The following is an 18055-nucleotide window of genomic DNA, read 5'->3' as shown; positions in this document are numbered from 1 at the left end:
GTATCATTTTTAAATAATTTAAAATGTTTATTTATTTATATTATATTCATTATAGTAATCGTTTGTTATTATTTTAGAAATTTGTTACGATTCGTAGAATTAGAAATTAAGATATATCCCATTTTTGTTGTTTCTATTTATTTATTTTTAGTACAACATTTTTTTTGAAGCATATTTTTAGTACAACATTCTGTTGTTTTTAATAACTTGCTTGGAAGTTTATAAAATGTTAATATTTCTTTTAGTACCGCAAGTGGGTTAGTTGATGCCAATTAAGTTCATTTTTGCATAAAATTAATTAAGGTAAATTACAAAAATCACTCTTAAATTATGATAATAGTTGTAATTATACATTTAAGCTTTTAAATTAAAAAAATCAGACCCTCAACCTTATCCACATGTTAGAATTTTGGTATCAAACTTATATAATTGTATATGTTTGGATGTTCAATTTTTACTATTTGTGGGTTCAATTTTTATCATTTATGAGTTCAATTTTTACAATCACGATAATTTTGAGAGGCAAATTTTAATCTTTTAAAAGTTTAAGAGTTCAATTCTTACAATTAAAAATTTAAAGATATAATTGCAAGTAACGTAGTACTTTAAATGGTTTTTACCATGTGTCCAATTAATTAACTAAACACAATTAATCGTCGTGAATGATTGAAATCGGGGACGATGAATTGGCGAGTAATTGAGAACAAATGTAAATACAGTCTCGCCGTATCCGAACCAAAGCAATAATGATGCGGGAGTTAACGTCTTGGCCAGCCCAACTACACCCACGTGGGACCCACACAAATAATTTCCACGTAAGAGATCACAAAACGACAACTAACACTCTTCATAACCCCAACGGCGTCATCCAGGAAATAGTTGAAGCCAGCGACGTGAAAGCGAAACTCCGTAACGCGACCTGACGGTTCCCGTTAAAACAGGGTACGTGTGAGTTGGGCCCACCTTTCAAGACCGAGTCATATTCTGCCACGTACCCAACACTCTTTCTCTCTCTCTTCTCGCTCAAACAAGGCGGCCAATCGCTTTCTGTCTTCACGCGTCATTTTGCAAGGGGTCGGTGAGATTAAGATCAGACCAACGCTCTTATTATTTTTTTTTCTTTTTTTTCACCTTCGGCGAAACGACACCGTTTCGTCTATCCTCATTTCTCTCTTTCTTTTATTTTCTTTCGCTATATATCCCTCCTCACGCGATGTGAAGACCAAACAAAGCCTTACAGAGCAGAAATACAAAGAGGGAATCCGGGAGAAAAAAAAAAATAGAGAGAAAAAAGAAAACAGAGTTGAAAAGACTATAATACCCTTCTTCTTCTTCTTCATCATCATCTTCTTCCTCTTCTTCTTGTTCTAGTCTCCCGTTTTGCTGTTTGTCCCCTGTGTGAGGAAGAAGAGACGAGGATTAAAGCTCTTAGTTTCAGAGAAAGGAACTCATCAGCCCCGTAGCTTTTGTTCTTTGGTTTTTTAGCCATTTTTTTCTTCTTTTTCGTTTTTTGGGAGATTTCTTAGGGATTTTGTCTTCTTTCATTCATGGGGACTGAGATCTTACGGCCTCAGGATTGCTTGATCGAAAGGATCAGAGTTCCACCGGCAGCGTTTTGTCGTCGGAGGAGTTCTTATGGAAACTATGATTCTAATGTCTATAACTACAATCCTAGATCTAACAGGAAGTCGGTGGCTCGTTTGGAGCGTTCGGAGCGGCCGGAGCAGCGGAAGCGTTATGTTTCGAATCACTCCGAGCCGTCGGTCTCGAAGAGATCGAGTTCTGACGATTTGAAAGCGATGAAAAATAGTTTGGTGATGGAGAAGGTTACGATCCTTAGGCGAGGTGAATCGCTCGATTCGAAGATCAAGAGCGAAGCTCTGAAGAAGGAAGGTGATAATCTTGTCGTGTGTGGGACCGATAGGTTGGGGCCGGCACCAGAAATGGTTCCGAAACAGATCCGGATTGTCGACGTTAGGTGTCCGATAGCCGGAAAAGCCGATGTATACGCCGGATCGGCGTTTTCGATGTCGCCGTCACCAAGTTCTCTTCCATTACCGTCGTTCTCGAAGAAGAAACATGTATCCACCATCGTTGACGACTCGGCTACCAGAGATCTGAGGCGTTTGCTTCGGCTCGACGCATGAGTTCTTCACCAGATCTTGAATTTGGATCTGAAATCCATCAAATAAACGAAACAAAAAATCTTCTCGCGTCCATTTTCTCATCTCTCATCTTTCTAACGTCTCTCTCGATCTGTCCAGATCTGAACCGCCGTGATTTTTTTAAACGGTGGTTGATCGGAAAATCGAGCCAACGAGACAGGTAAATCAGATTAAAACAAGAAGTATATCATATAATATCGTGTATTTATGATGATCCAGGTTTGTTTAACGGGGAAGATATTCTGTGTATTGTAAGTTTTTAGCTAAAAATCTAGGCCGGAAGAACAGTAATTTGGGTGGGTATGGGTTTGATTTCTGCAAATATTGGGAGAAAAAAAAGTAGTTTGCGCTTTGAATGATTAAATTTCTGCTCTGTTGTGAATTTCTTTTGAGTCAAGGGCTTTGTTAGTTTTTTTTTTTTCCTTTCTTTCTGTATGATATGGTGAAGCTTAATATAATAAGAAAACAAATCTGATGAAGATTTTGTAGATCTGATATCCATAGCCATGGTTCTTGCAGTTCTTCTCTTACCCCTTCACTCCTTAATTCATTCTTCTTCCATGGCTAAGATTCTCGCCATTAAAGAACATCTTGAGTTCATTTCAGTCCCTAAATTCACAATTCAAAGATAATCAATCAAATTCAAAGCCAAGAAAGAAACAGATGAATTTGATGTAATTTTGGTTGAAATTATGGTCACCGCCTTTGTTTTGCTTTCTAGACAGGAAAAAAGGCGGCACATGGGAGACATGAAGGAGAAGATTAGGGTTTTCTTTATTGTGAGATTGGTTGGTGGAGGGTCAGAATCTCCGGGAAAGATATTTCTTTTTCTAAAAGAATTAAAAAGCTGGCTGCACGATAATAATGAAGAATTCGTACTTATTAGTTTTTTTAAAGAATAATTCGTACTCATTTATTTTATTGATTTATTTATTCAAATTAAAAATAAATATTTAATTAATTGTTTTTAAATATAATAAAAGACTAATCTTAATAAATATCTTTTGTTGTTAGTGATAAGACATTAAAAACTATCACTAACATGAACAGTAACATAACTTTGATGTTTGAGTGCATCGGCTCATCTCATTATTCACATAAAAAAATTAAAATATTTCAAAAAATAATTTATGAATGAACAATTTAAAGGAATGCATAAATATAAGTAAAATTAAGTTCTTATAAAATTTAAAGTAAAGTAATTCACAATTATTCAAAATAGTACTTGAAATTTTATAATTTTTTATCAAAAAAATTTTAATAAAATATTTTTTTTGAAAAACATTTTTTTTTCCTTTAATCAATCCATTTATATCCTTTTAGTTGCATCTTACTTATATTTATGTATTCCATTAAATTGTTCAAGTATTTGAAATTTTAAATTAAATTGTTCAAGTACTTATAAAATTTCAAGTATTATTTTAATTTTTTTCAAAATGGATTGATTAATTGTTAGAAAAGTAAACCAAACATAAAAGTATTTTTCTGATGAATAGGTTAACTCATATTTTATATTCGAAAATAGTTAAAAAAATAATTTCATAATAGTATTAGTATAGTCCGGTAGGTTATTCAACAGGAGTTTGAAATTATCCTTACCTAATTAGTGAGGCAAGTTTGACATGACTTTTGTGGTTGAATTGTATTTTTTAATGGATTTAATTATAAAATAAGTTGTTTTTTAAATAATTTTTATTTGATTCTTTCTTTGGCTATTTGAACTTTTGACATCAAAAGAAGGAATAGACGTTTATTAGTGGAACTTTTGATATCAAAAGAAGAAATAAGCATTAAAAATTTGAAATGATTTTTAATTCAATTGAAGTATAAGTGTTCATGTTTTAATGGTTTTCAACTTTTCCAAATGTGCCTATTGAGTAAAACTTAAGGACCCGATAGGTTTTATCTTAAAAAAAAAATAATTTAAGTATCTGAAACTAATATATTGAAATTAAAAAGTCTATGGTTAGAATGTAAAGTTGTAAAGATTGAAGTTGGTGGAGTGAATATTTAACCCTGACTTATGAAGATTAAATAGACTTAAATTAGAAAATCAACGAATTCTAATTGTTATTAAACACAACTTTGCTAAATTTTTAAACAAATAGAAACTAAAATTAAATCAAGAATTTAGCGATAAATGTAAAACTAAGTTTAAAAGTTCAAAACAAATACAGGGACACGAAAACGTAATCAAATTTTTGGTAATTTCTTTTATTCTAAATATGTTTTCTCATTATTTCAAGGACCTTTTTACATCTTTTGATCCTGGTTCATTTCAAAACAATAATAAAGTTTGGAGGTTATTTCAAGGATTGTTACAGATTTGATGAATTCCCAGCTATTGAGTCTTTTACAAGAGATGAGATTATCAAGGCCTCTATGTAGGAATGGAACAAGACCAATATTGTTCTTATTCCGAAGGTTGCTCAGCCCGTTTTGTGACAGAATATCAGCCTATTAATCTTTGCAATGTCTATTATAAACTGGTGACCAAGGTTTTGGCTTATAGGTTGGTCGTTCTATTACATACAATGTTATCATCAGTCACAAGTGTTTGCATTTCTTGAAAATGAAATGAAAAGCGTAAGATGGGGTTTCATGCTATTAAGGGATATGAGCAAAGCCAACGACATAGTTGAGTGGTCATTTTTATGTCACCTTATGTTAGCGATGAGGTTTAATCAGCTTTGGGTTGATTTGATCATGGACTACATCACAACTCCGTCATTCTCGATATTGATTAATGGTACCAAACCACCGAGGTTTTCCTTTCTAGAGGTCTTAGGCAAGGTGACGATCTCTCACCTTATCTATTTTTGTTGTGCTGAATGTGTTGGAGTTAGCATGAAATTAGCAGAAACAATAATTAGGATCTTAAACACTCTAATTCTACCAATTTTAGCATAGAAACATGCAAGTTCATAAACTAATAATAAAGTTTTGAAGATATACCTTTGAAGAACTCTTCAATCTTCAAATCCAGCTTGAATCTTCACTCTAAGAACTTGTAGCCACGATAAGAAAAAGATGGTCTCCCAACGCTTAAATCCGCCATTGGGACATAGGGTCTCTCCCGACGACGTAAGAGACCCGACGGGAATTATGAAAAACTCCCGACGATGTATACTATTCGTCGAGAGATAGTTCTAATCTCCCAACGGCGGGACATTACCCGTCGGGAGTTACTATAACTCTCGACGAGTTATTTATTCGTTGGGAGTTCCTTGGATCTCCTGACAGCCCTTGATAGTCGTCGGGAGATCTGGTATAAAACCCATATTGGGCAGAAGTCCCTACGACCGCCTTTCTTCTTCCCCAATTTGAAACCCTAGCATGTCGCTCTCGTCGTTCACCGCCGATAGAAGATCCCTCAAAGGTAATTTGAAAATTTTTTCTCTTAAAATATCTCTCTTTTTTTTTTTTTTTTTTTTTTTTTGGAAAACACAAGATAAAGAAATAGCAAGAAAACAAGTTTTAGTTCTTGAATATACATATTGTGATTGAAAGTTTGCTTTCGTTATTTTGGTGGCATAATCAAAGACCAATATTTGTTTTGTTATTGTAATTTTGAATATACATATTAATTTTGTTATTGTTATTGAATATACATATTAATTTTGTTATTATTATTGTTATTGAATATACACATTAATTTTGTTATTATTATTGTTATTGTTATTGAATATGCATATTGTGATTGAAAGTTTGCTTTGATTGTTTTGGTGGCATAATCAAAATCAAAATCGAATATTTGTTTTGTTATTGTTTTGAATATAAATATTAATTTTGTTATTGTTATCGAATATACATATTATGATTGAAAGTTTGATTTGATTGTTTTGGGAGTTTGAATATGGTGGGAGATTGTTGGCAGAGGCAACGCTAGTGGTTGGAGGAAAAATTATGGTGCATTGTTGTACTTTGAAATTGAATTGAAAATGTTATGATGCGTTTTGATCACAACAAGTTTAACTTAGAGTACAAGGGTCGTAGGGAATGTAGGTGTATATATCTTTCATGAGAAAGAGGACATGAACGGAGTCTTTGGAGATTTGGAAAGTCTAAAGGGTAGGAATAATTAATGAATTAGGGCATATCAAGTGTTTTATTGGAGATCACAATGTCATTATTTGGGTGGAAATGTGTGTTGAGGTGGTTGAATTAATGCTTAGTTAATTTTGCCTAGAGTATGAGGTTTATTATTTGGTTTGAATGTTATGAGGTAGTTGACAAGTGGTATACCTATGAGAAAATGGGTTGTGTTTGATATAAATTATATTCCACGGATATTGTGTATACACAAGTCAAATCACCTATTAGAGGTTATTTAAAATTTTAAATTCTCCGAACGAACTTGAAATTATTTATTAAATTAATCAAAATTCATGCTTAATAAAGACTTTGTACTTTATCCTATAATACAGGTTATTATTTTGGAATACAAGTTGGTTAGAAAAGATTTATTTTTAAGGATGAATAAAGAATGGATTAAAATAAGGAATAAGTTATCAATGGAGTATAGAGAAGAAGTATTCTAGTTTTTAGATGTGGCGAAGTTTAATGTTAATGATTCCGGATGAATAAGATGTCCATGCAAGAATTGTATGAATTCAATTTGAAAAAAATTAGATATCGTGGAACAACATCTATTAACATATGGAATATCTCCCTCATACTGTGAATGGGTATATCATGGAGAGCCAGTAAACTTATCTAGAGGTTTTGAAAGTCATATAACTCATTCAATACACAATGTTGAAGTAGATAGTATAAAGGGTAATGTTGTCGAAGAAAATGAGATGTTGAATCTTATAAATGATCTACAAGTTCCAATTGAAATAGAAGATGCAAATGAAGAAGGGATTGATAATAAAATATCCTCTAATAGTCAAGAAAGAGATACCACAAACTTATTCGAGGATTTAATGACCGAAGCACGTAATGAACTATACCCTGGTTGTTAGCAATTTTTGTCCTTGAACTTTTTAGTGAAGTTGATGCATATCAAAGTTCTCAACGGCTAGAGTACAATCGTTTGACATGTTGCTGAAATTGTTAAAAGTAGCGTTTCCAGCTGTCACCGCTATACCTACTTCCTTTTATGAAGCTAAGCAAAAAATGCGTGATTTAGGCCTAGGTTATAAGTCTATTCATGCATACAAATATGATTGTGTATTGTATCAGAAAGCATTTACAGATTTACAACAATGCCCTATTTGTGGTGAGTCTCGGTACAAAGTTAATGATGGCAAGGGTAAAAAAAAATCACATAAGGTATTGCGTCATTTTCTATTGATATCAAGATTAAAACGATTGTTTGCATCAAAAGAAGGCGTTTCTGACATAAGATGACATAAAGATAACGAGTTGAAACAGAAGGTGTATTGCGACATCCAGCTGATGCAAAGGGGTGGAAACATTTAGATCGTGAATTTCCTCATTACACTTTAGATCCTCGAAATGTTCATTTAGGATTAGCTTCGGATGGGTTTAATCCGTTTGGAAATATGAGTACTTCTTATATTATGTGGCCTGTGGTGATAATCCCTTAAAATTTGTCACCTTGGAAATGAATGAAGGAAACAAACTTCTTCATGTCTTATAGTATGTGGCATGTGGTGATAATCCCTTACTTCATTATTCAGTTGTCTAATATATTGCTATCCTACAGTTATGGTAGCAAAGTAGTTATGTCTTACTAGTAGCTTTATATAAAGAATTGTTGGCTATCCTATAGTTATGGTAGCCAAACAATTGGATTTTGATGTGTTTTTTTGTCGTTATTGTGTGCTTGTCTATTAGCGTAGGAAATGTCGTAGGGGTAGGTAGAGTTTGGTTATACTCATTTTGCCATTGAACTTGGAGTTTTTGTATGTTTATAGATGTTTATGAAATTTTGTGTTTGTTGATGTTTATGAAGTTTGAATGTTGTGGGGGTGGATTGAGTTCGGTTATAATCATTTTGGAGTGAACTTGTAGGGTGGGTTGTTCGAGGGTTTAGAAATAATGTGAACCTATGATTTTTTTGGTTTTCGATGTGTTCTGAGGTTGAAGACGAGTAGAAAGAGAGAATGTAAGTGAGATAAGTGAGAGCGACACCAACGAGAGTGACACTAGAGAGAGCAAGACTCGCGAGAGCGATACTAGCGAGACAATGTCTAAAGAAAATTTCTCTTAAAAAAGGAGCGAGACCGAGAGAGAGCAAAGGGGAGAGAGAACGAGAGAGAGAGAAAGAGAGAGAGAGCGAGAGAAGCTAGAAAATTTTGACCTAATATATTGTCATAAAATAATTTCATGTCCACCTTCGGTCAAAATTTTGATGCTTTTTGATGAAATGCTTTTTCCCCCTTACTTTATGTTTTTTCTCTCTCACGCTCTCTCTCTCTTTATACATTGTCTCGTTAATCTTGCTCTTGCGAGTCTCACTCTTTCTAGTGTCACTCTTTCTGGTGTCACTCTCGCCGACTTCGCTCTCACTTATCTCACTCACATTCTCTCTTTCTACTCGTCTTCAACCTTAGAACACATCGAAAACCAAAAAAAAAAAAAAAAAAAAACCATAGGTTCACAATATTTCTAAACACCAGAACGACCCACCCTATCCCCATTACTGATCAGTTTAAGACACAATCGACATAGATTGCATTCCCTTATCGATCAGATTCAATTTGTTGGTGGCAATGGAAGAGTTTTAGTGTAGTTTTGGTTTTCAGTAAAAGGGTAAGAAAACAAAGAGGTGAGGGCATTTTTATAATCTGGTATGACGATGATATTAGCAAAGGGTCAATTGACATTATTTTTAAAAAATGGGTCATTTGACATTTTGGACCCAAAAAATGGGTCATCCGTACAAATTTCCTATGAAGTTTGTGTGTTTGTTGATGTTTATGAAGTTTGAATGTTGTGGGGATGGGTAGAGTTCGGTTATAATTGTTTATGGATGTTTATGAAGTTTGAACGTGTTGTGGGGGGTGGGTCGAGTTTGGTTTAGATTGTTTTGGGGTTTTTTGTGTGTTCGTTCTTATTTATGAAGTTTGAATATGTTGTGAGGGATGAGTTGAGTTTCGTGATACTCATTTTGGAGTTGAACTTGGAGTTATTGGTTTGTTTTCGGAAGTTTATGACATTTGAATGTTTTTGTTTTGTTGTAGGATGCTGTTCGGAGATGAGGTTGGACAATTGTTGAAGATGTCGTGTTCCAGACGTTTTCTTTTCCGTATTTTTGAATACATATTTCTCGACGTTGTTTTCATCTTATTTCTGTCATGTATTTCTGAAGACAAAATTCTTTAATAAACTATCTTCTAATTTTCTTTTATTTGTTATAGTATGGACTTCATTTTGTTCGTTTTATTTGTTATGTGAATCTGTTTGAGTTGGTTAATGATGCTTTACAGGTTATTCAGATCAAATTAAAAAAATTAAAAATTAAAAATTAAAAAATTTTAAAAGTCAATATTCAACCATTGAAGGAATGCTCGACGCAAAGAAGGTACCATTAGGAGTTAGTGGATCTCCCGACGAGTGGAAGAGTCCATCGGGAGTTCTGGAACTCCCCACGAACTAGTGGACCGTTGGGAGTTAGTGGAACCCCCGACGTATAGAAGTGATCGTTGGGAGTTAATGGAACTTCCAACGACGTATATTACTCGTTGGGAGTTCCTATAACTCCCGACGCCCTATATTTGGCGTCGAGAGTTCTACTCCTGACAGATTTCTCTCAACCAAAATTTCGACGATCAGTACGTCGTCGGGTGAGGATCTCTCAACACGTTGTCCACCATTTTCGAACGATTTCATGCATCGGGAGATCTGTGATTTCATGTAGTAGGCCACCACTTGATCTTCCCTACTATCCTCTAGAACCTTAAATTAGATTGTGGGATCCAAATTGAGTTTGAATTCAAGGGAATTTTATAGAGGAAAGGTGGTTTTTATTGTTCAAGTGATGAAGAACTTCTTTTTCAACCAAAAACAAGAAAATTCCAAATTGCATGGCTTCCAATCTAAACTGAATTTGACTCAGTTTTATTTAGGTCTCTCACGCAATCTGATTGCATAATAGATTGACACCAAGTAGTTCAACCTATAATGGGAATTTGAGTGTTTAAAGTGCGGGATAAACCCACTAAAATTGAAAATTTGATTTAAAGTCTGTTTTATTGAAATTTCGTCTAAATATAAAATTTTCAAATTTTAATTTAAATTTCCAAAACTTAAATTAAAACAAAATTGATTTTATTATTTGAATTTCATAAAATTCAACACTTCAATTTTAAATAAAATTAATTCAAATAATTAATTTTAAATAAAATTTATTTAATTAATTATAATAATTCAATATCCAATATTAAATTATTAAAACACCAAATCCATAACCATGAATCTCTATTCATGTATTTAATATTTAAATCAAATTTAAATATTATTCAATTCTCCAATTTTGTTTTATTCAATAATTAAACGTGCAATTGTATCGTATATAATTATAAATTCCCTTAATTCAAATTTGAACGCTTCAAATTTACTCATCATACTGTTCTAAGGTTTAATTCGTTTGTGATCTAGTAGGGGGACTTAATGGATCTACAGATCATGGGTTCCAACGATTTGAGATTAACCGACTAAACTCTTTAACCTAATTAACCAACATTTGTTAACTATCGGGTCACTCTACTAAAGTCCAGTAGTTGCACTCCGTCACCATTGATATATTTCTATCCACTCGATATAACCATAATCAGTAAGTCGACCATTCACAGGTTGTTCGTAATAACGACCGAGTCAAAATCTATTTTACGCTCGAGATTACATCTTGTTCCTTAAGTCTTACTGATCCTCTAGTGAAGAATTGGTTTGTTATCCAATCACTAAACCGATTCCCTCTTGAGCCAATGAGAGGGTGAGACCCTTTGTTCAAGACCTGGAGTTAGCACTTAAGGAAACAACCTCTCTACTATCCTTAAAAACGAGTAGGAGTGAATTCCGTCTTGCACCCTATGTCTCCAGCTATCAACCCGATCTTATTCCTGAAATGGGAGGCTTATTGAGCTGGCGCTGTTGAGCCAACCCTCACCTACGAAAATTTAAGGATAATCCTGAATAAACAGGAGTTCATAGTTAGCTTAGGATTTAGGTTAAGTTACCGAGGTCATTGCCTTGAAATTGTCAGTCTTAAACAGTAAACATAATTATAAAATAAGAGTGACTTATTTCTTAGTCCGGTTTCGCCCTACTTGCATGTCTCCACATGAACGAATCAGGATCATATCGTTTATACTAAATACAAAGTGGGCTACATCCGATAGTGTCCCCAGAATAAGGTACCCATCCTTATCCATATACTATAAACCATTTTGACTTTCTACTTGAACTTTATCCACTCTTATGTCTCCACATAAAATCCAGGTACTCATGTAATAGTCATGGATTTTAGTTTATTGGATTTAGGTTTTTTCTAAAACGAAATTAGCAGTTTATATATTCAATAATAACTTTGTTGAATAACAAAATAAGTTTATTGTTTACAAACCACGAGTTTTAGGATATAAACCGAACAAACTCCCACTTGGACTAAAACTCTAGTGGTAACACATGTTTACACATAATGTTGAGTTTTTAAGTTTTTAAAGAGAAATACAATAAACTAGGGCATCACATACCCATTCTTCACTAAGTATCATATACCTATGGATTTTTCTTCCACTTGCCCTAGATTATACACTTTGTAGTCCTAGACTCTTTAGGTGACCCTAAAACACATTAACCGAGAGGACCCTTGTAAACACATCAGATACAGTAGATTGCTAACTATCAACAAATAAGGAATGAATCTTATATCCTCAACTTCTTGAGGTGTGATTCCTTTGAACATTATTGTCTAACTTTAGGTCAATGGATTCTCGATGCCATCACCAAGTATTGATGACTTGAGTTTCTACAAAATGCATGTTATGGGTAAGCTGTCACACAACCCTCCCACTATGTCGAGACACTCTAACCTCTTTGAGAAAGATGCATCTGACCAGTCTTAACAACTCTTATTTTAGGTTGAGCTTAATCAATAACTCTTGTTGATTTTCTATAGCTACAATGTAAACTTGACATAACACTAGCTTTATCACAAAAATTGATGATCTCTCATGTATTCTTCTTCTGGGTCGAAGAAGTTCATAATCTTTTGGGTAGCCTATGAAAAGGCATACTGTTTGAACAACGTTTTAATTCCTTAGGGTTTTGTACCAACACATGTGTCAGTCGTTCCTAAATTCTTGAAATAATGTAAACAATATTTACGTGTCATAAACAGCTTTCACGACCTTCCATTCCTCATATGGAGTTTTAGAAAAGCTTTTAATGAAATGACGTTAAAAAAGTATATAACAGTCACTACTGCGGATCCGCAAAAAAATTTAGGCAACGGAGCGTAGCTTATCTTTCAACATGTCTAATACCGTTCTATTTTTCTTCCTGATACATCGTTTTGTTGAGGCACCAAGTGTAGAGAGTGACTGGATTTTATGTTCTATCAAATAGTCTTAGCAATTTTAAATTTATGTACTCTCTACCACGATCTGATCAAAGTGTCTTAATTATTTTACCTAACAAGTTTTCAACTTCAGTCTTTATACACCTTGAACTTTTTGAGTGTTTTAGATTTATCATGAATTAGGTAAATATTAATGTACTTTGAATAATCAGCAATAAAACTGATGAAATATTCATACCCTTCTCGTGCCTTGACATTCATTGGACTATAGAGGTCTGAATGTGTGAGCTTTAACTGTTCTTTGGCTCTAAGACCTTTTCTTATAGAAGGTTTTTTTGGTTATCTTATCTTCAAGACTAGACTCAAATAGTGGTAAAAGATTGTCTTCTAACTGATTTAGATGACCACTTTTAACCATTCTTTCAATCCTATGTGACCAAATATTAAGTGCCAAAGATATATACTTAAAGAAACCTTTTGTCTTTTGTTTTCCCATTTTAGCCATTTTAAAATATCTTTATATTTAAAATGGCTTTTGCTTTGGTTGGTTTTAACATATTTTCTGGTAGAACAAATAAAAATACTTCTTTTGCTAATGAACACTTCATTTAAGTCAAAAAATACTTTTATACAATTTTTCTTACTAAAGATAGATATAATACTTCTTTTCATTTCATAAATAAGAAGTACATTATTGAATAATATATCTATCTTTTGATAACAACTTCAGTAACTCCCACGTACTGAGACAACCTTCCCTGTTCACAACTCTAAGAGTTGTTTCTTCTTTTGCAGGCATTCTTCAGAAACTAATTTCCTTGTTTTGCTTTTTTCGCTTTCTTTTCCGTAAGGTACTTTGGGCAGTTTCTTTTTCAGTGCCCATCATCGTTTCAGTAGAAACATTTTCCTTTGTCTGCAACTTTAGCGTTGCCTTTGTAGTCAGTAGGAATCTTCCTTTTCCCTTACTGTTTTTCATCGGAACACTTTTTTTCTTAGAAGAAGAAGAGGAAGAAGAGTCAGACTTTATCTTAGGGGACAATCCTCTTTTATCTGTGATGGTAACATTTGCCTCTGCTTCCCATCCCTTAGTTTTTAAGAGGGACTGATAAGTCTGAAGCTCATTGAGAATAATGGTCAATTTATATTCTATCTTGTTCATCATTGTGTTTGTGCGAAATTATAAAAAGCTCTTCGGAAGAGACTCTATAATAAAACTGACTTGACTTTTCTCGTCTATGACAACTTCGTTTACTTCTGCCACATTGAAATGGACTATTATGTCCAGGACATGTTCTGTAATAGAGGTCCCTTCTTTCATATGGCAGTTATAAACGTACTTGATGGCATCATGTTTAAGGGAGAAGGACGATTGTTCAAACATCCCCCATAGAGATTCCATAATCTATTTAACGGTATACATGCGATCTTGTTTCTTAGCCAAAACATTAGATATGCTGGCAAGAATAAAGGCTCTGGCCTTTTCATTTACCTTTGTCCACTTATTATATGTTTTTTGATAGTTCGGTTTGCGTTTGAGCCAGGGTTTGGAGGATATTCCTTAGTTAAAACGAACCTTAGGTCATCGATTACCAGTATTGTATTCAGGTTTGATTTCCATGTAGCGTAATTATCCCCATTAAGTTTCTCAGAAGCCAATAACTATATTAATGAGCTAATCATGCTGAAAGTATAAACAATTTCTTATTAGTGAATTTCTTTTAAATTAAATCAAATTTTAAGTAATAATGTACCCAAATTTCATTATTTATTTGCAACGATACTTTAGTGAGTCAGACTAGATGCTATTAAGGGGCAGTCAAATACTCCTTTACTAAAATAAGACATTCTTGACTAAATACTAATTTCAGAATAACTCTTATTCCTATAGTCATTTAGTTACCACTTTTGGTTAAGAACTCACTAACGCTTAGTATTTTGTACGTGTAACCTCTATTTTAAGACCTCAGAGGTCAGCCCCAACTGTGCTATCAAATTAGAGAGTCAAGGTTGGGAATGGACCTAAGAAATCATATCCATTTCTGGAGTTCGAATTGTTCCGAATGCCATGTTACAACCCTCCGAGGGGATGGTCGCCGTAAAATGACTAGCTTATGTCGCCTAAAAATTACAAGCAGACGCAACATATGAATCTCACAATCCAAACTAATGGAAGGACTGCAGGACACGTTGAAATACATTTTTCACCCACTTACTATGAACTACTTTCCCTATTCACCTTGCTATTGACCCATGCAAACACTTTTCGAATGGAGGTCACTCCCAAGGTGATACGAAGTTGAACATGAATCTCACGGTGTGAACTATTAGGGACGTGAGAGCTAAGAACAATATATCGTATATGTTATTAATCTCCCATTGAAGTGTTATATTTTTTTCTGGTAAATATTTACTTTGGTATATTCCGACTAATAAAATAACATAAATCTAGGTTATTTTCCAAGTATGACGTTTATATTTGGATTTAACCTATGATGTCTAGGTGATAAACCAATTTGAAAACCTCACTTCACTCACGCTGCTCATAAAACTGACTTAACAACACTCAATTATTCGACTATAATCTCCAGGTAGTAGGTGTTCCGTAAACTGTTAACTTAAATACCTCTAGCCTTAGACAAGATTATAGACTTGTTGAGTTTGTCACCAGAATTTTACAAGATAACAACCTATTTTAACTATTAAAACAAGTTGTTATTTGTTAATCTTAGGTAACCATGCATCTTTTCTTTGTTATGAATTTTAAATGTCTAATCCATTTTATAACAACTTATAAAACTTTAGACATGCTTTTCATCTATAACATAATCAAACATTTCAACATTTAGTATAACTATTTATATTAAACACTTAAAACTTTAACACAAGCATACTATACATTATAACTATTTATAACATACTTTCAATGTATGCTACATGCTTTCTATGGTGGGATTTTAAATCTACATGGTATTGGGTTTTATGTCCTAAAACTCGTGGTATATGTAAACAGTGGAGGCGTGGTCACCCAACATGGGATTGATCTAAGCTAAGCACGCTTAACTTTGGAGTTCTTATGATTGAGCCACCGAAAAAGAAGGTGCACCTTGTTTGTTTAGGTAGTAACTTTTAATTCCTTTAAGCCTTTCTTAACCATACTTTTATGTCCTCAGGATCCTTCTCATTCGGATGTGATATCGGTTTATTCATGTACCCCTCCTGAACTCGGGTCTTTACAGACTATTTCAAAGCGATGACCTAGGTAACTTGACCTTAGTCCTGAGCTAACTATGAACTCCTGTTTGTTCTGGATTATTCTTTGATCTGTAAACGGTGAGAATAGACTAATTTCTCTGCTCAATAGGCCTCCCATTTTGGGGATAAGATCGGATGAATAGTTGGGGGATATAGGGTTCAAGACATAATTCACTCCTACCTGATTAGGGTTAGTAGAGAGGTTGTTCCTTTTAAGTGCTGATTCTGGGTCTTAAACAAGAGGCTTCACCCTCTCATTGGCCCAAGAGGGATTCGATTTATTGATTGGATCCAAAATCAATTGTTCATTAGGGGGTTAGTGGGACATAAGGAACAAAAGGTAATTTCGGGGGTAAAACAGAGATTCAACCTATTCGTTATTACGAACAACCTGTGAAGGGTTAACTTACTAATCATGGTTATATCGAGTGGACATAATATATCTACAGTGAGGGGAGTTCAACTATGAGCTTTAGTGGAATCACCCATCAGTTAACGAATGAGGGTTAGTTCGGTCTAATGAGTTTAACTGATTAATCTCGGATCGTTGGAGCCCATGATATGTAGGACCGTGAGGTCCCCCTATTAGCTCGTAGATGGATTAGCTCTAGAGTAGCGTGATAAGTTAATTTGAAATGTTCAAATTAGAATTAAATGGAATTGGATAAATAATATTTAAATATGATTTAAATATTTGAAGATGGAATCGTGTACAAATAAATTTAATATTTGATATTAAATTAATTAGAATTATTTGTTAATTTTATTAAGAAAATTAATTTATAAAATTAATAATATTTTCAATTTTATTAAATGAATTGATATATGAAATCAATTTTGATAAATTGAAAAAGAAGGGAAAAACACAAAAATGGAAAATAGACATTTTCCTTTGTCTTCATCAAGTAGCTCACTAACAACCCACCATCTTAAAACTTCATTAACTCCAAGCATGAGTTGCATCTCATGCCGCTAATCTCTTTGCATGATCATTTGCAATATATTGAAGAGATTGGAGTGATTTTGAGGTAAGGACACCGATCAATTTTTTCTGAAAAATTCGTGAGAAGAAAGGTGTTCTTCATTTGGGTTGCTGCTGTGAGCATGTCTCTGAATTCCCTTAATTCAAGCTTATTTTGAGTCATACTACTGAATCTAGAGTACGAAGAGGATAGTAGGGAAGATCTTGGAGTGGTCTACAACAAGATTCAGAGGAGATTTGCAGTTGAATTCAAGCTTTGAGGAAGTTCTACAAAGGTATGTCATGAAACCCATTTATTGCTTCTATAGTATGCTTTCATTTCTGCCAAAATTAATGAATTAGAGTGCTTATGGATCCTGGTCACTTCCGCTGTGCGATGGTACATTCCAACACATGGCATACTATATGCACATACAAGATTTATTTAATTATAATATATATTCATAATGCATAAATAATTAAACGCACACTCATATGGACTAGTTTTGGCATCCTAGCAAGCAAACAACTTAAATTATTACAATAATAATAAAAACCAACTTTTAGATATCACGAATTGACCAGAACAAGACTCGAATCGTTTGAACCAGACCTCTACGGCTTCTAAATGGGTTGAACCAGCCAAAATTAGGCTGAACAGGACCTCAAAGACCTAAACAGGCCAAACCGGTTCACTTGAACTGCTGGTCGGGTCGCACACATACATTTTGGGCTGGGATGAACAACGTTGCAAAGCCACAGGAATTTGCCTCGTTTCTGGGCTGTCTGAAGAGCAACGTTGCGATGCTCCATAGGTAGCATTGCAACACTACATCACAATAGCTTCATTTATGGTTTTCTGCAGCTAACCTTTCTTGCTTCTTTCTTCAATTACAACGTAATTGTAACTCTATTGACTCTACAAAATTTACAAACACTTAACCACACATTGAGACCCATAAACATAGAGCCAATTACAAAAATTATCACCGAATTGAAGAGGATTAAAATGCCAAAACTGAAATTATCTATATCAGCTCCCATTTTCATACAACTTATGAAAATCACTCATCAAGCTAAAATTAACACAAATTGAGTACTTAAATCATGCTCTGATACGAATTGTTGGAGTTAGCATGCAAATAGCGGAAACAATTAGGATCTTAAGCACTGTAATTCTATAAT

General features: G+C 33.8%; 1 protein-coding gene across 1 annotated transcript; it reads left to right on the top strand.

Moving 5' to 3' along the window:
* Positions 1 to 609: 609 nt before the first annotated feature.
* LOC150032120 (proline-rich nuclear receptor coactivator) lies at positions 610 to 2653 on the top strand. Its single transcript, XM_090307798.1, has one exon. The coding sequence runs from the start codon at positions 1548 to 1550 to the stop codon at positions 2145 to 2147; it is 600 nt and encodes a 199-aa protein (XP_090163924.1). The 5' UTR covers positions 610 to 1547; the 3' UTR covers positions 2148 to 2653.
* The last annotated feature ends 15402 nt before the right edge of the window (positions 2654 to 18055 follow it).

The sequence above is a fragment of the Benincasa hispida genome, chromosome 12 (assembly GCF_027475165.1).
Source record: "Benincasa hispida cultivar pf3 chromosome 12, pf3_genome.v1.1, whole genome shotgun sequence".
Classification (NCBI taxonomy): Eukaryota; Viridiplantae; Streptophyta; class Magnoliopsida; order Cucurbitales; family Cucurbitaceae; genus Benincasa; species Benincasa hispida.
The sequence above is the reverse complement of the archived record's forward strand: the minus strand, read 5'-3'. Positions and strand labels throughout refer to the sequence as shown.